The 21,105-nt window shown below is 43.3% G+C and overlaps 1 protein-coding gene across 1 annotated transcript in view; it reads left to right on the top strand.

Moving 5' to 3' along the window:
* The window catches only part of Arsb (arylsulfatase B), a 165,758-nt gene that overhangs the window by 65,963 nt on the left and 78,690 nt on the right, over positions 1-21,105 (top strand). The window contains exon 5 of the mRNA XM_028760183.1: positions 16,589-16,832. Within this exon, the coding sequence (XP_028616016.1) occupies positions 16,589-16,832 (244 nt within the window). The remainder of the gene's footprint in view (positions 1-16,588; positions 16,833-21,105) is intronic.

Genomic DNA, 21,105 nt, shown 5'->3' on the forward strand with positions numbered 1-21,105 from the left:
TCAGTGTTCTGAGCTCTGTGTTCTAAACTCTGTGTTCTGTGCTCTGTGTTCTGTACTCTATGTTCAGTGTTCTGTGTTCAGTGTTCTGAGCTTTGTGTTCTGTGCTCTGAGTTCTGTACTCTATCTTCTGAGTTCTGTGATCTGTGCTCTGTGTTCTGAGCTCTGTTCTGTGCTCTGTGTTCTGAGCTCTGTTCTGTGCTCTGTGTTCTGAGTTCTGTGTTCTGAACTCTGTGTTCTGTGTTCTGTGCTCTGAGTTCTGAGTTCTGTGTTCTGTGCTCTGTGCTCTGTGCTCTGTGTTCTGTGTTCTGTGCTCTGTGCTCTGTGTTCTGTGTTCTGTGCTCTGTGCCATCTGCTCTGCTCCCTGCTCTGTCTTCTGCTCTCTGCTCTCTCCTCAGATCCTGAGGAATAGGTTTGTGCCCTGTCTCTAACTGACTGAATGACTGCACAAACAACAAGCTCACTCCTTAAGAGAGTTCTAGGATAACACAGTATTTAAAGTGTTCAGGATATAATTCAGAATTACTTGTCTCACAAAGAACTTGTACTCAGAGCAAAAAAACAAACAAACAAAAACAACTACACATAGATGGCCATCTCTGAGATGGTTTAAATACTGGAATTCAAAGGTAAACATTTTTTATTTTAATTTTTTGTTTTAATTTCACACATGCATGCTTTGTATACTAATCACTAATCACACTCATCTCCTACCTCCCTACCCACTCCTATCTACGTCTACTTTCCTCCCTCCCCACAAATCTTTCTTACACATTCACATCCATCTGTTTTGTTTTGTGACCTACCAAGGTTAACCAGAGCCATGTGTGTGAGCATGAACTTAAAGCTGCCTGTTGGAGCCTAGTGGGTTCAGTGGAGAGCAGACAACTAAAGACAATGGCTCCCCCTTCTCACAGAATCCATGTAGCCAATAGATAAGAAAGGGTGGAGCTCTGTGAGCTCCTCCCCCTTCCTTGACTGAGTATTGATAGGGCTTAACACAGTAAATACAGTTGGTGTGAGTTAATGGTTACAGTAGCTGTACCTAGTGTAGGGCATGGCATTCATATCCCTCCTCCATCTTCTTCTGGCTCTTACATACTTCCTGCCTCCTCTTCCAAAGTGTTCCTAGAGTCTTAGAAGGGGTGGTAGAAGTGACTTGTTTAGGTTTGGGTCCGTATACAACACTTACTCTCTGCACCTTGGGCTGCCCTGAGGCTCTGCAGTCATCACTGTTGGGTGTAGGGAGAGGCGTCTCCAAGTCAGGCTGAAGCCATTTCTGTAGGCAAACAGTTTATCGAAGCCCTTCTCCATGAGATGTTGGCAACACAATTGGATGAAAAGCATTAAGTTCTCAGTTGAGAAATGGAGCTACAACTTAACGCACAAGCAAATTAAATTAACCAATGGAATCTAACTGAAAACTGCATTATTGAAATCTAGAATATAGTTTTATGGCCCAAAGGAGATGGCAGTGGAAAGCAATCAGTGAAGGTCAGGATGGGTCCATGAGAGCACACAGCTTTTAATGTGGGGTAGGAAGGATGCAGGGCATTAGCTTTCCAGGAGGAAAGACATATTGATGCAGAAAATATTACAAAGTAGAAATGTCTGAAAATACTGTGATTTTAGTGAAAGGTCCATGTTTAGATTAAAGAAAGTTGGAGAAACACCTACTCAACAAACTATAAGAAAATAATGCCCAAATCATAAACTTCTGAAAACTAATGAAGGAAAGTGTCTTAATGATAGCAATCATATTTTTAAAAACTATAAGCCCTGAGCTTTCCATCATGTAGCTCATTGGAGCTTCACAAACAGTGTGAAACCCTGGGTTTGATCTCCACAGGCTCCCACAGCTGTGCTGGTGCATGCCTGCAGTGCCAGAACATGGGTGGACAAGGAGTTGCAGAAGGTCAAAGTCATCCTCCATGGCATGCTTTGGGGTCAAGCTAAGATACATGAACCTTGTTTCAAAAGACTTTTTTTAAATTTAAACTTTACATTTTATGCTCATAGCGTTTTCATTCAGTGCTTAGAATTGAGCACAGGGCCTCAGACATACCACGTAAATGTTCTACCCCTGAGCTTCATGCTAAATCCAACTTCATTGATAACAGATGAAAAACTGTAACTAGGTAGGGGCTTTCCACAGTGTATAAGGAATACTTACCACACACACCAGTGTGGAGGGATTGCTAACACATTATACACAGGAAAAAAAGCCAGGCTAAGATTATACACTATGTGTGTGTGTGTGTGTTTGTTTGTTTGTTTATTGTGATTTGAAGTATAGAAACCAAAAAAGTTAATCTGTTTGTTTATTTATTTTTGGTTTTTTTGAGACAGAGTTTCTCTGTGTAACAGCCTACACTATCTTGAAACTCTCTTTTTAGACCAGGAAGGCCTTGAACTCACAGACCTGTCTCTGCCTCCCAAGCACTGAAATCAAAGGCATGCACCACCATGCCCATGATTTTATTTTTAATACAACATTCTCACAGAAATGAAACTCTAGAGATAGAAAGATATCTGTGGCATGAGGGACTGGGGTTGGACATATAACTTGAGTACAGAGATGTCACACAGGAGTTCTCCTGGAGAACTCTTGTTTCTTGAGTATGGTTGTTTTTCTGTGGTTGTCAAAAGTCATGGAAATGCACATAGGACAACTGGATTTTTAATCATCTGTAATTTTAAAAACCAAAAAAGCAAACATACACCATCTCATTCCTGAGAGGGTTAACGTATTTCCACGGCTGAGTGAAGTACAGGAAAGATTTGTGTAATCCGTTATCTATTTTGAAGTCATTTTCCACTTGATTCGTATTTAAACTTTCAGGAAGCCAAAAATGGAATAAACGATGAGATGGTCTCTCTGACTACATACAGAAAGCTTTCCAAAATGGAATCCTGCGTTTCCCATGCCTGGTGCATGTGTTATAGATTCAGCTTGCCTCCAAAAGGCTCCACTGAGAAATGGAGTTATCAAAGTAAGGTTGGTAAAGTTAAGAGAGACTCACTGGCTCCAGGACATAGCTTCTGTGCACATGCATGTACACGTGTATATGTGCTTTATTTATAAGAAGTCAAGTCAATGTGGCAGACTAGTGAAAGCATGAAGAATTAGCCGTGTCCCAGAATCTAGGGGTTTTGATAGTTAGGATCGTGTTTGAAATACCTGTTTAGAGGAGTCCACTCGGTGCCTTAAGATTCATCCTTGACATGTTCTGAACCAGTCAAGGCAGAGTGGTGAGCATGGGTGGTTTCCATGAAGCAGGCTGTGTATATTCCTGTGACACTAGGAAGAGCTTTGATACTTGTGAAATGTCTTCTCTAAGCACCCTGTCATCCAGACAAAGGCTAGCGTATCCGGGCTGGTTTTGAAGTCACATCACCTACCCTGCTTCCTGTTAGCTGTTATGAGTCTTACTAGTTCTTACAGACAAATGTAGTGTCCCAAAAACTTAAGCTTTAAGAGACCTCTGACCTATCCCGACACACAAATTATTTTATGTTTTTCTGTAAGAGTTTCATGAGTTTGGTTTACTTTTAAGTCTTTAATCTGTCTTTCCTTTTTATTTTGTTTATGGGCTGGCTAGTTTTATGTTGACTTGATACAAGCTAAGGTCATTTGGAAAGAGGGAACCTCAACTGAGAAAATGCTTCCATTAGATTGGCCTGTATGGAAATCTATAGGGCATTTTCTTGATTAATGATTGACATAGGAAGACTCAGCCCATTGGGAACAGTGCTAGCCCTGGGCAGCTAGTCCTGGGCTGTATAAGAAGCAGGCTGAGTAAGATATAGAGAAGCAAGCCAGTAAGCCGCTCTCCTTCATGGTTCTATTTCAGTTCCTGCCTCCAGGTTTCTGTCTTGAATTCCTGTCCTGATTTCCCTCGGTGATGGAAGTAGAAGCCAAATAACCTTTTCTCCCAAGTTGCTTTTCATTAGTGTTGTTAAAGATTTGTTTTGAGTTGATGTGTGTAAGTGTTTGCCTGTATGTGTGTATGTGTAGCACACATGCACTGTACCAGTGGAGGCCAGAAGGGGCATTGGAGCCCCAGGAACTGTAGTCACAGACAGTTGTGAGCCAGCGTGTTGGTGGTGAGAAAACCAGGTCCTCTGGGAGAGCAGCGAGTGCTCTCCTGACTGCGGAGCCATCTCTCCAGCCCCTCAGGCTGTGTTTTATCCCAGCGACTGAACCAAACTAAGACATCACACAATATTGCTTATTGAGGTATAATTCACATACCATAATATTTTTAAAGTGTATAGGTTGGTTTTTACTAGTTTTCTAGTATTTTCACAAAGTTGTTTATTCACTGTCATTATCTAGTCCCAGGACGTGTTTATCAGCTCTAACAGAAATCCAGAAATCCTGTACCCATTATGTTTGCTCCCATTCCTGCCCCTCCCAGTCCTGCAACCACTGTCTATGTTTTCTATAGAGATTTTCCTGCTTCAGGAATGTCATATAAATAAACCCATGTGGTATTTGGTCACCTATGTCTCACTTTTGCTTAGTGTAATGTTTTACCGTGTTGTAGCATGAGTCTGTACTTTATTGTATTTTGTGGTGACATAAAAGTAACGAGTATATCTGGAACCTTTCTGAGGAGCCACCTAAATGTTTTCCCAAGGAGCCATAGTGACGTAGGGGGAGTGTTGCATCCCCAGCAGCTGCATGATGGGTTGTCATTGCTACACATTGACGCCATCAGGATTTTAGTATAGCTGTGTATATATGTATACACACACATGCGCACACACACACACGCACACACCACACATATGTATATATATATGTATATATATACTCTACAGTATAAACGTGGCGTCACCTGTGGTTTTGTTTTGTGCCTACTTAGTGACCAATGATGTTGAGTGCCTTGTTATGTGCTCATTGGCCATTTATAAACCTCCTTTGGAATGATGTCTCTTTGTACCCTTTGCTCATATTTTAATTGAGGTATTTGTCTCTGTTGTTGAATTATAACAACTGTCTTTCGTTCTTCTGTTTTTAGTGTATGTCATGAGGTCAGGATTAGTGAAGGTTTGTTTTGGTTTTGCCCTGGTGTTTGGTTTTTGTTTTTTTTTTTTTGTTTTGTTTTTTTGTTTTTGTTTTTTAACTCAACAAGGTCTAGCATTATTTGTTGGAAAAACAGTTTCCCTCTGTCAAGCTTAATATCTTTGTTAAAATTCAAATGCTTGTACATGTGCAGAGTAACCACAGATTTCCCTGTTCAGACTTAGAAGTGCAATACACAACTTCTTTTCTCCTCACCAGTGAATCCAGGACTGCCTGCCTGGGTTCCTGTTCTGCTCTGTGTGTGTTGTGGGGGGGACCTCATATGACGGTTTGCATGTCCCTTCCCAAACTGACTGAAATTAATTGCCACTGTGTCTGTGTTTGAGAGACAGGGATTTAGAAGTGATGAGGTTATGGATGGATTAAGGCTGTTAGTGCAGCGGTTGCTTTGTTGTGAACTCTCCCTTCTGTCTCTTCGGTCCTCCTGTTTCTGCTGTGGGTTTATACAGCACTGAGAGAGCCCTATTGAACCTGTGGGCCTGGATTTCGCAGCCCCAGAACTTGAAGCTGATGCCTTTATAAGTCATTTGGCCAGTGGTAATCTATGTTAACGACAACAACAACAATACCCATTTTCAGTCAGTGCAGGTCATCTCAGTGGATTTACCAGCTCCTTTCCTGGCTCCCCTCCAGCTAACTGGAGCTGGGGCAGGAGGTGGGAATGCCTGCCACAGCCCTTGCTTAGTGGCAACACTCCTGTGCCCAGCAGAGCTCCCGTTTCACCATCAGGAGCATCCTGGGTCCTCCCCGTTTTAGAGACTCTTTGTACCACCTCCGCATCCATGTGTGCTTCTCAACATCAGATAGAACTTTCATGAGTGGACCTGAGCTTCCCCCATGCTCTGGTGTGGCCTGCTACCTGAAAATGCAGGGTCATGCTGTTCCCTCCTCTGCCCCCAGTTTCCTCTCCAGCATGAGATGGACCTTACCATGACCCTCATTCTACACTGGGGTAGGATTTCCAGGGCATGGGGGCCCAAAGTATCTTCTTAGGGATGCAGCTACATTCTCTTGCTTTTTCTGCTATCCCTTTTCCTCCTCTAAGTAGCTCTGAGTGACTGCTCCAGTCAGATGTTAGCTCAGTCTTCTGCTGACTCTGTCTCCAGAGGACAAGCATTGACTGCCCTGATTGCTTCCTGGGTTGAGGTGACAAGAATGACAAGGAATGAGAAGAACCTTGCGATCTGGAAGCATCATTTCAGTGGAGGTAAAGGCCACCAAGGGCATCCTGTTTGGTTTATGGGAAGCTCTTTTTTAAGTCTAACATCACTTTACTCCAGCATAGATTTCATGTGCATATGAAGACGATTCTAGAAGACACATCTTTGAAGATTTACCTTATATCAATACAGATAGAGACAATGTTGTGAATAGGAATATAAAATATTTTCCTTAAGTCTAAACTATCCCTAACTGTGCCCTGAGCCTCTCACTACGTAATGATAGAGGATTTTTATTCTAACATTTTATTCTAGCATGTTAGTCATCTCCTTAATATACAGGAAAGGGGGTCACTTGGTGTTGGAAAAGCAGGCACAGTGCACGGTTTATCTTGAACACTCAGGTCTTTCCTCGTCCAGTCTTCAGTGGAGAGTCTCCTGCTTTCTGGGACAGATTTTAGCCTGCTCAGAGATCTGACGCCAACGGTATCAGTAGAGTTGAGTGTGAGACGTTTCAGGCCCTGCACTCATCTCTGATAGGCTGAACTCCGTGAGCCTGTTGTGACTACCCAGAGACATTTGTTTTGCATTAGCTGATTGTTTGGTCTTGCTTTCGTCCCGGTTTGTGGCCATTCACATGCCTTTGCTTCCTGCCTTGTTTACCCACTCTGCTCTTGCTGGGCACAGAGTCCAGCCAGATTCTCACCTCCTTTTTCCCAGCTATCCTCACGACAGTGGCTCCTTTGCTTACTTGGGATTTCCTGTGTCACCAAATCTCTCTGTCACTCCCACTGCGCTGGCCCGAGGGCTGCTTCTGGCCACATGAAAGTCTAGTATTCTGGGGACTCAGAGAGTTTTCTTTTCCTTCTGGCCTTGGAGCAAGGGTCATCTGCAGATCTAAAGGCAATCTTTTTTTTTTTTTTTGTACTCAGTATCTTAAATTTTTAATCAGACTGCTTCGTGTTTGGGCTTATGGAGTTATTTTTATGTCTACAATTGAGTGTTTCCTCCTCTGTTCTTCAGACAGAAGTGCTGGCCAGTTCTTGTGATGTTTGTCTGTCTGTCCTGATACTGAACATCAACCACTAGTGGGGTCCTTCAGCATTTGGCAAAGCTTCAGAGAAGTGCTCCGGGGAAATGGAACCGCCCGGGAAATGGAACTGACCACTCAACTCAGTTCTCATTGACCTTTCTAAGTAACCCTAAAAGAGATTCAGTAAAATGCTGATATTAAGAGTGTTAGTTAACAGCAACTCTGCAGGTTTTGACACATATAACTTATATTGCTTATTTGGAAATGTAAAGCAACATACCCATTGTTTGCCTAAATGGGATATCCTAGCTTTCCCTGATTTAGCAGTCTCTGAGACTCACTGGCCTCACTATTCATTTTCCCTACCACATATGTAGGTAATATGTCTATTATTTTGAACCACAAGTCTCTTTTCCTGTCTGTTAATAGCATTTCCAGTGTCTTGCTGCTGTCCTGAGCCTGACAAACCTTCAAGTGCTTCTGCAGTAATTGGCTTATTGTTTCTTGATTTGGTATTACTGAAAGATTAAGCAGCAGTCTAGTGGAGAGTGACCTGGCCATCAAGAATGGTTCTCAGGGAGAGGAGTTAACTGATTGGTCAGTAAACACTAACACTCTTGAGGGTTTAAGAGAGGAGTTAACTGATTGGTCAGTAAACACTAACACCCTTGAGGGTTTAAGAGAGGAGTTAACTGATTGGTCAGTAAACACTAACACGCCTGAGGGTTTGGGAGAAGAGTTAACTGATTGGTCAGTAAACACTAACACTCCTGAGGGTTTGGGAGAGGAGTTAACTGATTGGTCAATAAGCACTAACACTCCTGAGGGCCCTAAGTGTAGTTTGCCTATAAGTTTGTAAAAAGGATAAAAAATAAAAATAAATAAATAAATAAAATTTAAAAAATAAAGAATTTAAAGTTGAGTATTTTTTGTAAGATCAAACTATAACAAAAAAGATTTTACTTTTTACTTTTTTTTTTTTAACTAGAACACACATTTGGTTCTTCTGGTTAGTGTAGCCACTTCGATCCTTCTGAACTGCTTGTGAGAGGACCTAGAATACAGAGGTTAAACCTAGCATTATTATGCTTTCCAAGAGCAGGCCTCTTGCCACCTTTTGTGCTGATCTTACAACTTTATCTGAGGAGTTCTCAAATCTGTGGATACCCATGCTTTAAATTACAAAACAGTTATCTGCGACCAGAGTGTTGTAAATTAGAACACTTTTCCAGTTCTCAGTCCCAACATGACTTTCAGAGAGCAAGTGTTTTCAGTCTTTCAACAGACTTTCTTGTCTTTTTGTCCTTGGTTCATTTCAAAGAAGAGATAAACATCTCGGTGGCCTCTCACTTTCCGAGCAATGGCTTCCCTGCCGTCAGGATGAGGATGTTGCTTTATTTCAGCACTTACAGTCCTTCCTTTGCATCCCACAGTCCTGGCTTTGACCTTTCCCCACATCCATCTTCCTTTATCTCCGCTCTCTGGTGGCCAAGTCAGTTGTTTGGTGAATGGCTGCCAAATCGCCCACCTTCCCAGAATCCTTTTTGGAGCTGCCCAGCAGGATCCTCCCATGCTGGCTTCTATCAGCATGGAAAGGGCTGAGGAGTGTGTGCTGGGAGGCCAGCATCTCCGCACTTATCTTCCGTGAGTAAAGAAACCACTGCAAACCCCTAGAGATACTCAGATGAGCATCTGGATAAATATTCAGTTTCTGATGCTTCATTTGAATCTCAGGCCATCATGACTAAATCACAGTTAAGAGATGAACTTCATTTAAACCCATGGAAATAGAAAAAAGTCCTGAGTTTTCCCTAATAACAACAAAACTCCACCATAATTCATTCCGCTCCTCTGCTTTCAAAAAGCTGCTTGCAGTGTAGTGTGTAATCTAGCAGCGCTCTAAGCACAGTGCCTGAGAATGTAACTTCCACACCTAAGTTTACCCAGTCCTTAACGCCTGGACAGTGCTTCCTTGCCCGACACCGAATTAAGGTGGGTTTTGTTACCTTTGCTTCCCAGGCTCAGGGTTGGAATCTCCTGACCGGATTCATATCCCATGCCTTGAAAGTGTTTTAGTGAAATATCGAAGTGCAAATAGGCGACTACAGTCATAAAACAGCTAGATGGATTGTTGACACCTAGCTGTCATTGGCTCTTGATTTCTTATGAATATAATTCAGAGGGCTGAGGGCAGAGTTCAGTGACAGAGCATTTGCCTCACGTGTACAAGACTCTCAGTTCCACACACACACCCAATACAAAAAAGAAAAGGAAAGAAGATAGCTGATTAGTCTTTAACTAGAGATCTTGACCTTAGTGTCAAGAACCCATATAATTGAAAAAACCTTTGCATTGGCTGCTTTCTGAGTCTGGGCTGTCAGCTTTGTAATAGTCACATGACTGCCCTTCTATGTTTTAGCTTTAAAAAAAAAAAGATGTATTTTGAGACTGTCAGATCCATGGAACTGGGGTTACAGGCAGTTGTTGAACTGCCTTACATGGATACAGAAAACCAAACCTGAGTCCTCTGTAGAAGTAACAAGTGCTGGTGTTCACTGAGCCATCTCTCCAACTGTCTGAGTTCGTCTCTCAAGGTCAGGTTATTGCTTACAAAGGAAGAAGAAGGGATCTTGTCTCTCTTTCTTACTTATACCATGAGAAGAGTCTGTATGTCTCATACACAGGCTGCCATGTTCTAGAGCTAGGCTGGCCCTGGCACATGGCAGAACTCAACACGGGTTTGTTAAGGTGTGAGAGCCTCTTCCCGGGCAGTGTTTTACAAAGTGTTCTTCTGCAGCCCCGTTAACCCTCAGCATGACTGAGCAGGTACCAGGTGGACACACAATTCTTGTATTTGTAGGTTTGATACTTGCTTACACCTTCACTGGGGGCCCGATACGTCACTTGTTAGTCCACTGTCTATTAAAGTAGCCTCCTCATTCTGTAAGGTCAAGGTCAGGCAATGGCTGGGCAGGGCCTTAGAGAGCCCTGTGGGTGTCCAGGGTTAATTCTCAGCGTCTTCATTCGATATTTGGAGCTGGTGGCTTTTCTTCACGTATTCGTTCTTTTTCTGTGAGCTGGTCCTCTGTGAGATCTTCTAAACACAGACAGCAAACTTTACTCTTAGCCCTGAGGAAAAAGCTATAGGGAAGAAAAAAGCCACAAAGAGCCAATAAAGATAAGTATCGAAGGAGCAATGGAGAAAAAGGTGTGGTCTAGGAGAGGTTTGGGGTACTAAAGTAACAGGTTCACAGAAGGTCTGACATTCAACCTTAGGCCTTGAGGTTTGAGTCCAGCAGAAATGAAGGAGGATGTGCTCCTGCGAGGAAACCAGTTTATGCGAGTTAAGCTGAAAAGTCGTGGAGTGTTCTAATAGTGGGACAATGTTACTTGTGCGTGGTTGAGCGTAAGCACTCATGGGTGTGAGTGCCCGTAAAGCAGATGGACGCCGTGTGTGTAAAGGATTCGGTCAGCAGGGTTGAAGTCTCAACTTTCCTGTGATGGGCAGTCAACTGGGTCTTTAAATGTACACGAGGCCTGACGAGTTTGGATCTTTACAAAAAAACACCCCTGGTAACAGCTGTATGAAACCTGCTTACCCCAGGAGCCCAGGAGCGGGGCAAGCCTTACCCCAGCAGTAGGTGGTAAACTGGAGCAGGTTTGAATTTATCAGTGACAGAGTTGAGTGCATGTCCAACCCAGGCAGAGGTGCTTGAATGTGGTGAAATAAATGTCCATTTGAGCGTCCAGTTTGATGGCTACTTTCTCAGACTCTTTTCCCTAGACCTGTAGACAACACTAAGACAAAGACTAAATCTCTGCTTCGCATTTAGTAATGTAGAAAATGAATCCAGAAGAGTCAACTCTCAACCAGCAGTTAGAGCTCTGGGACAAAGAGCCCTCCCCCCAACCTTTGCGGAATGCTGTTTCTCTACATTTACCCACTGCACCCACAAGGTTGCCCTTGTAGAGAAGCCTAGACTCTGGAGAGACAGTGAGGAAGGACTCTGCTTTTCGGATCAGGAGGAGGAAGAGGTCTTGGGGAAGCCTGGGCCACACAGCAAAGCCACTAGACTGTCTGAGGGAGGGAGAGTCCTGAGAATCAATGTTGTCACGGCTCCATTTTAATTGTTATCAGCTGGATACAGATGAGGTGTCAGTTTCGTAGACTTTGCTCAGATCTTTGGCTAACCGATGCTTTTCTATGATTTCTGACAGTTATTTTTATTCGATAATGAGTAATAAAGTGAGATTTACAGTCCACATCTGACAGCATTTGTTTTATTTTGACAGTTCTTTTCTAGACAGCAAAGGGTTTATAATTAGGTTTAGTGTCTGCCAAAATGTTGCTGAAAGGAAAAAAAATTCTCTGAAAAAAAAAAAAGGTTCATAGTTTCCAGCCTGTAAAGCTGGAACCATCTTATTTTGATTTGGAAGCTTTTGCATACGTCAGTCAGGAAATGAAACCAAATTTTCTCTTGAAAATGAATTCTTAATAAGAGAAAATTAACCCTAGCTATGTGCCCTGGGGGTGGCACCTCTATACTGCAAGAATGCATGTGCTCTCATAAAACACAGAAGAGGGAGTTTCCTATATCGATCCAGATGAAGATTTTTACAAGGACTATAGAAACATCATATTTCAAGCATACATCTTATACTTCTCCCTCCTAAATCTCTACATAGCCATTCACGGCACCAGGTTATAAGTATCCCCTTCTTGTGCATTTATAAAAATCATTTCTTTTTTGAGCGTATAGTATAAGTACATCACTTCCCGCTCCCTTTCCTTATCCCAAACCCTTCCACAGCCCCTCCTTTCTCTCTTTCAAATTCATGGCTTCTTTTTTATTTTGATATATGCATATATGTATATATGTATATATTCCTAAATATATAAATACGACCTCAGTCTGTATAATGTTATTTGTATGTATGTTTTCAGGGATGATCACTTGGTATTGGATAACCAACTGGTGTCCTCTTTGCTAAAGAAGACTATTTCCCCCACTCTCCATATTCCTCAGCTTGCAGTGGAGTTTTGAGCACGTGTAGGGTTCCTTCTTTGAAGTGTTGATATATTGGCTATAGTGTCTGACACCCTGTGAGTATTGAAAGTGATAGGGAATGTATATTTCATAAACTTGCATGAGTGATTAAACCTTGAGTTTGGGGTGGGGAGAAAATGCAATGCCGGATGCACAGAGGTGGTGGGTAAGTGGTTCCGAGCCCGTAGAGAGGACTGGAGTTTGGTTTCAGGAATCCGCATAGCAGCTCACTACTGCTTGTAACTGCAGCTCCAGGAGGTCCAGTGCCGCCTTTTGACCTCTGTAGGCACCTGCACACATGTGCACATGAACTCACAGAAGGATACACACATACACAATTTTTTTTAAAATATGAAAAGAGAAGAAATCAATGGAGTTTGAAGAAAAGGTTATATACATCTTTGATATCAAACTATGAGATCCATTGTCACCAGGCACATGCTGAAGGGGTGTTACCTTCATCTAGCCTAACCCAAGACCCTTCTACACTCTTCTCTGAAAAGCAAAGAAAGGAACATGTGTCAGATACTCCATGAGAAACTTCTGACAATGGAGCCTGAACACCTTTCCTGCGAGCAATAAAAGAGGCCCTGGAAGTGACTCTTCCCTCTGTCTCATGGGAGGAGAGCAGTAGCTCTTTGCTAGGTTGATGTTGCTCATGGCTTGCTCAGGGAGATGAAGGTGTTTTATAAGCCCCCAATGCACTAGGAATGTCAGGCCCTGGCGCTGTAAAGCAGAGACCTGGAGCTCAGACAGACCTCACTAGAAGCCTAGCTTTTCCATTCTCAGCTGTTTCCAGTCCTCCCTCCTCCTCCTCTTCTTCCTCCTCCTCCTCTCCCTCCTCTTCCTCCTCTCCCTCCTCCTCTTCCTCCTCCTCCTCCTCCTCTCTCTCCTCCTTCTCCTCCTCTCTCTCCTCTTCTTCTTCTCCAAGTCACAAGACCATTATAATCTCGACTTTTAGAATGGCTGTGAGTATGATAACAGTCACTACTATTTATTGAATACTTGAACAGTCTGGCATTAGGAGCCTTGGTAAAAGTAATTCTAAGTGGTATAATTTCATTTTCACTTTAAAACAGGAGGAAGGAATTGTAGTCTTCACAAGGAAGATGGGGAAACTGAGGTAGCATGTTACCCCTGGTTACCCAGCTGGTAAGCAGCTGCCCTTAGCTGTCAATTATGTCTCTGTCCCATCCTAGGTTTTGAGATCTTGTGAAATCCAAGTGGTCCCTGATGTTGAGTTAGTACTTACATGTTTTGAGTATTGCTTCCCATAGACACCCGTGCTATATTCTAGAGTCCCCTGTATTCACTGTTTAGGGCTCTACTGTTTTAGTCTGCTATGTCCAGTATGGTCTGAAAATAGTAAGTGGAAAATTATAAAATATAAATGACTTCCACATTTTAAACTGTACTTTTTTCTGCATGTAGAATTCTAGTGCAATGTGGTCTTCTGTCCTACCTGTACGTGGAATGTTCCATCATCCAACATATAGTGTGGTAACCAAGAGCACGAGAGAAACCACAGCCACATGGCTTTTGGTTTTGAGATCAGGTCTTTCTGTATCGTCTAGGCTGATCTCAAATGCCTGGGCTGAGAAACATCTTCCTTCCTCCACTGGGACAACAGCCTGTGCCACTGAACACTTAAAATAACTTTTACAACAGCATATTGTAATTGTTCTATTTCATTGTTGTTCTTGTTGATAGCGACTGTGCTTAACTTAGAAACCATACTCTATGGGACAGGAGAGATGGCTCAGCAGTTAAGAATACTGGCTGCTCTTCCAGAGAAACTGGGTTCAGTTCCCAGTACTCACATGGTGGCTCACATCTGACTGTGACTCCAGGACCAGGGCATCCACATCAGGCATGCATAGTTGCACAGACATACATGCAGACAAAATACCCATACACATAAAAAATAAAAATTAAAGGAAAATAAATTGGGTTGTATTATAGGTGTATGTATAGGAAAAAATAGTGTGTTTGGCAGGGTTTCAGGTATCATGAGATATCTTAGGCCACTCCGTCCCCAGGACAAGAGAATTCTGTGCAGAATGCTCTATGGAGCAAGTCAGTCCCACCACCCTCTTGTGATTCACTTGACCAGTAGTGGTTATGCCTAAGTATAATATGCATGCACACACACACACACACACACACACACACACATGCATATTTAAGTATTTGTATAAAGTTACCCTAGCACCTGAGTACTTTGGAAAGAAATATGATTCTACAAATTTGGTACATAAGAAATATCATTGCTTCTTTTTATAGTCCAAACTCAATGCTTAATCCTGAGCCCTTGCTTGGTTCATAAGATACCCAGGGTAATTCTGAGCCCTCGTCTGGTTCATAAGAAGTGCAAAACCCTTCTCTTCTCTGCTATGGCGTGAATGAAGCTTCATCTCTCCATCCTGTAGAGAAAAGAGGAATTGGCCCCTCTTTTCCCTCCCAACTGCACTGTTTGTGGGCTCTGAAGAAACCATTGCTTTTCCAATATAAGAAAAAACTCAGATCACAAGAGAATGGGTTGGTAATTCAAATACCAGTTTCAGTGCTAGAAATTTTCTTCCAGGACAGTTCCCCTCTCCCCACCTCTGTCCTGCCCCCCCCCTCTCTCTCTCTCTGCGTGTGTGTGTGTGTGTGTGTGTGTGTGTGTGTGTGTGTGTGTGTGTTTGGTTTTTCGAGACAGAGGATTTTTTATGTAGCTCTGGGCTGTCCTGGAACTCACTGGGTAGACCAGGTTGACTTAGAACTCAAAGATCCACCTGCTTCTGTCTCCAGAGTGCTGGGATTAAAGGTATGTGTCACCATACCCAGTGCTCCAAGACAAATCTTGAAAGGTCTGCTGTCATCTTCTGAAGGAGCGTTGAGTCACCAAGTGAAGCTCCCCTGAGTTTTCTTCTTATGAACTGTGAACCCCAGCTCTCGTCTCCTGCAGTGCACATTGTTGTCCAGTGCATGTAAAATTCATCCATGGCTTTGCCCAGGCTTATCCACACTGAAACACATGGAGGATTGAAGGTCTTTAATCAGTTAAGTGTCATGTTGGAGCCTGGTTATTTCTGGTACTGGAGCACAGTGTCCAGTGAGAGGGGAATAGAGAGCAGGGGACAGAGAATAGTTTCATCACTATTCTCTGAGAACCATTTAACAAGAGTTATGTGGAGACCTTATATCTTTGAATTTACTATAAGAGGTAACAGCTAGAAATATGCCATAACTCACTTTTTAGTGTCTGGGCCACACTTAGGCAAAGTCCTTGAAACCCTTCCTACCATTTGGAAAGATGAGGAGGCAAGGCAGGGTCAGGAATAACAAAGGAGTTAATATCCAGAGAGACACTTCAGCCCTTAAGAATGTGTGCAGCTGGGGGAGGAGCATGCTAGAGAGATGGCTCAGAGGTTAAGAGTCTTAAATGCTCTTCCTGAGGACCTGGGTTCAATTCCCAGCACCCACATGTCAGCTCACAACTGTCTACAACTTCAGTTCTAGGGAATCTAACAACCCTTACACAGACATATAGGCAAAATACCAATGCACATAAAATAAAAATAAATAAATTATCTTTTAAAAGAAAAGAGTTTGTACTGCTCTTGCAGAAGACCTAGTTACCTTTACACAAAAGGGGACTTACAACCACCTGCAACCCCAGCTCTGAGCATCTCATCTCCACAGATACCTACATTCAGATGCCCAGACACACATACAGACACATACTCACATATAATTTAAAATGTTTTTAAAAGAGCAATAACATTGTCATTTCCCCCTTAATTAACAGAGAGAGCCTCAAAGATAATGCATTTCTATGAAAGCAGAGACACTGCAGTGGGAACACGGGTTCCCAGGTTCTTGGTAGTCATGAGCACTTTTAACGAGGTTGGCACATGGAATAGTTTTGAATGAAAACCGAGGAAGCTTGCTAAGTTATTTTGAAGCAATAATCCTTGGCCCCAGAGATGAGAAGCAAGAACAGCACTAGGCCATGATTGGCAGTTATTGGGTGGATGTCCTGGCAGGATTACTCTTGTATAAGGTAACATGATCTCTTCCACCCCTGCTCCCTCAAGATCCTGGTTCTGTAACGTCCTCCGAGCTTGCTCTCGTCATGTGGCCTATGTGTATAAGATCCCCTCTTTCATAACCTTAGCTCCACCCGTTATATTCCTGTCTGTTATGATGTGACACAAGTGACTCCAATTTGATAACTTTCATCCACTCATGCCCAGGGTTATCTGTGTTTCAGACAATGGTGGGCAGACTAGGTCTGGAGGCAACAACTGGCCACTTCGAGGAAGGAAAGGGACCCTGTGGGAAGGGGGCATCCGAGGAGCAGGCTTCGTGGCAAGCCCCTTGCTGAAACAGAAAGGCGTGAAGAGCCGGGAACTCATGCACGTCACCGACTGGCTTCCAACACTGGTGCATCTGGCTAGGGGAAGCACCAATGGAACCAAACCTCTGGATGGCTTCAATGTGTGGAAAACAATCAGGTATCTGCATGTCTTGCCCCATTCGTTGCCAGGACAGAAACTCCAGCATCTTAGCATGATGGATGGAGAACAATCAGTTCCCTTTGTAAGATGACAGTCCAGCTAAGAGCCTTCTTAAAAAGAAATGAAATGCCCTCCAAATATTGTCAGTACATGTTTTGAGTCTTATGTTTGGGATTTTGGTTCTGTGTTACAAGAAGGATGAGATGCTCCTGTAGCTCTTTAAAGCTGAGAATTTTTTTTCTTGGTGTAGGACCAAGTACTGCCAACTTCCTTCAAGAGGCCAGGGCACCTGGTCCAGTGAGTGGTAGGAAAATGGAGGACTGAAGGGAGGAGGAAGCTCGGGTAGGAGCCTGGAGACACTGCAGTCTCTAGAACTAAAATTAGTCCCACTCGTTAATGAGTATTTCATGAGTCCCTCCTATGTGATGCTCTGACCTAGGTTCTGGGAAATTACCATAGCATATATGTCATATATATATATATATATCTGTGGTTTGGTACCTAGATTCAGTTTATACATAAAATCACATACACTCGAAGCACTGTTTTTACTGAAACAGCAAATGACTATTGTTGTGCCTTTCAACATCTTTGGTGTGCTGAGCTCTGTTTGGGGTTGGCTGTTGGCAGTCCTCCTGTGATCCTCTTTGTGTATCTTCCATATTTTTCTTTCTTCACTGCACCATTTTTCCCAGTTCAAAATAGTAGAGTTTCCGGTTTCTATACATAGGAAATCCACAACAGAGGACTTAGAAGTAAAGAGCCAGGGTGTACATGGATCATGAAAAGGTTGTGTGCATGTGTACTTTTTATCTGGGGATGGATTCAAGACTCCAGTATTAGCAATCTGAGAAGCTGGGTAAGGAGCATAGATGGTCTTGTACTACATTTTTTATAAATTTTTTATAAATTTAAAATTATTTCCAAATAAAGTGGTTGTTTTTTTTTTTTTTAAATAGAAGGGTCTGGCAATATTTGGCCTGTATTTGCATAAGACTAACCAGCGAATGGAGTCAGATGGTGGCAGTCTTCTTTAGATGAAGTGTTGACCCTTCCAAACCATCTTTCTTCAGTGTTCTTGACTGCCCTCTGGCCTGCTACACTTGCTGGTGACACCTACCGCGTTTTGAGCCGGTAACCCATGGTCACAGAGCTATGGTACCAACACTGCACATGCTCAAAATGAACCAGTCCCCAACTGCTGGGCATATTGCTTCTTTTCTTCTTAATATTCTCATTTTATTCTGTAATCATTTTAATGTTTAAAAAATAGGGAGATGCTGAGATATCTCCCTAGGTAAAGGGACTTGCCCACAACCTGGGTTTGATCCCCAAGACCCATTTGGTAAATGGAGAAAACCAACTCCTATAAGCTGTCCTCAGACCCACACACACACAAGTGCACACATACATATATATACACACACACACAAGTGCACACATGCATACATACACACACACAAGTGCACACATGCATACATACACACACACAAGTGCACACATGCATAGACACACATACATGCACACACTTGCACTATGGCATGTGTACTGTCCCAACCCTCTCCACACTAAGTAGATAAATAGATAGATGAATGTAATTCATTTTTAAAATCAGGATTTGTATTATTTCATGCAGAGAACATTTGACCACCATTAATGTGTGAACCATGAAGTTTAAAGTTTAAAGCTTTGGAAAGATGGAAATCTGCTCAACTGAGCCCTCCCACTTCCCAGTACAGAATCTCATCTTGGAGGGAAGACTAGGGGAGATCCCTGCTCGCCACGCCTGAGGAAGAGCTCTTCCTATCAGTCTAAATGACTTTGTTTACAAGGTTCTGCTTCTCCAAGTTCCAGGTTTTCCCTGGGGAGAGTATAAAAATTTAAGAATCACTATTCAAACAGCAAAACAAAAAGGACTTTTTCAAATTTTTCAACTAGAGATAACCCTTGAACAATACTGGGTCTGAGGCCACCTCTGCACTGTCAGAAATTCACGTTTAATTTTAGAATTTCTTATAAGCAGATTGTGTTTTCATGCTAATTATGTTACCCCAAAACCTGTCTGCAGTGTCCTGCACATAGGCTAAAGGAAGCCTGCCCCGAGTTGGGTTTTTGACTAAGTTACCGGCAGCCACAGGCTGGGCAGGGGGACAGAGGCGGGACTTTTAGGATTCCCAGGAACGGACAGAGGAAAGAGGAAGAGGGTATAGGAGACGGACCCTGCCAGAGAGGTGCAGAAGGGAGAGACAGCCGACATGTAGGTGCAGGAGGAAAGTGGCCCCAGGAGGACTGTCCAGCAGGGTCCAGGGCAGCAAAGATAAAATATAGATTTAGTAAGTATTAACTCAGGAGTATCGGAGAGGAGTGTGTGTTAGCCACATGGAGTTAGGGAGTGGCCCACCCATTGAGCTGCTTGGGGCATCTTAAAATTAAGGCTCTCTTTCTGTGTGTGTGTGTGTGTGTGTGTGTGTCTTTCATTCTGGAATCCAAAGCATCTGGCAGGTGGTAAGAAGTGTGTGCGCCTACCTGCATGGGAATTTAGAGCGGATTAACAATTATGGTTTCAACTTCTTATTTAACATCGTTATTAACAGGTGTTTGAAAAAAGTAGGCTTAAAAAAGTTCTAAATTTTCATTATAAATTAAAAATTAATTTCATTTTTTTAAAAAAAATCTCAATTTGGTCATTTCTAAAACAATATACAAAGGTATATTGAGGAAAACAAGGCCTTGTATTGTGTCCAAAAAGAAATATCTTTAAGTAAAAACAACAATAATGAAAAAAAACCTACAGGGCACACACAAAACAGGCATTCCTGGCTATCTGCCAACAGGCAGGAAGCAAGCCTGTCACTGCAGCCTGTCCGTTCCTCACGGCAGGGTTACACATGGTCTTCTCGGTAGATCCCGGTAGAGATGGTAAGTTGCTCTTTTCTCTGTCCGGCTCTGTTCACACTTGGAAGCGAACAAGCCCACAGCTGGTGCGACAGCCATCTGTCACATTTGCACCAGGGATTGAAGCTGCAGGGAGCTGTGTTACTGACCTTGGGATTCATCGCCTTGGTTTTTCTTGATCTCTCTAGGCTGCCTGGAGTGGGAAGGCCGCAGTATTGTGGTCTGTAATCCCCAGCCATCACAGTACATCCTGTGGCACTGGCTTACCTGGCTGACTGTAATCTCCAACACTTTAGCCTGCACAGGGAGGTTGGCACATGAGGTCTCTCTCTGTATGTAGTAAGTGAGGCTCTTCCGCTGAGGTAGGGCTGGCGTTACTTGTCCTAAACTTAGAGAGCGCTCTGTAAGCCCCACCCAATTCCTTTCAACATCTTTGCTCACTCATGGTAAGGCTAGCTGTACGGATGACCATGGATGTGGATAACATGAAGTAGCTACTGTCTGTTACTTCACAGAGAAACTCTACCCCTGCCTCTCTCTGCCTACTCCCCTTCCTTCTCACTCTCCACTCACCCTCCACAACCTTCCATCTCCTGCTCTGCACTAGTTCCTTGTGTAAGGGTCCATGGTTCCCGAAGAATGACACTCCAGACTCAAATAGTATGTAAACGCAAAGAGTGTTTTGTTCTGCAGAAGTCCAGCGTGCTGGGGTCTCCCATTACCAAGACAGAGAGACCACACAGTGAACCTGCAGGCCTGATTTAAAGCACATTAGGGGATTCCAGGGTAGGTGACCTCTATGTTAATCTGTTGGGTCTGTCTCTATGGACATTCCATCACCAGGGTGTGGGGGCTGGAAACTTGCTGGGGAGGTCTGGGAACTATTGCTGGGGAATTGCTGAGGAAGTCTGGAAACTGCTGCTGACCCATTGTCCTTGCCTCGGGCCAGGTGGCAGGGCAGCTTCTGAGGCCTGGACTTGCCTGGACTTGTCTAGTTCTCGGAAACAGAGATTTAGGCCTAGTCTCCTTAACTGCCAATTTGAAACCTGTCATGGAGTCAGCCTAGCCTTCTCATTTGGTCTTTATGTTGGGCTGAAGGATAATCCATCTTCCTCAGTTCCTCTCCTGGTGCTGAAAACAGTCATTTCTTACACTGAATCATTTTACGGCTCCCCAAACCTTTGTGCTAAACTGTCCTAACATCCAGCACACCCACGTGAGGCTCCTGCACCCCTGTCTGGTGCTGAAGGTAGGGGTGACAGACAAGCCTGTCTGCATCGCTGCTCTTGGTTGTGATGAGGTGACTGCCACTCACCTCTACTAGTCCTTGCTGTGGTGGCACTGGCTCTAGGCTGCCCAGGCTCTCTGCTGTGGT

Source organism: Grammomys surdaster, unplaced genomic scaffold (assembly GCF_004785775.1).
Source record: "Grammomys surdaster isolate TR1022 unplaced genomic scaffold, NIH_TR_1.0 126391, whole genome shotgun sequence".
NCBI classification, from domain to species: Eukaryota; Metazoa; Chordata; class Mammalia; order Rodentia; family Muridae; genus Grammomys; species Grammomys surdaster.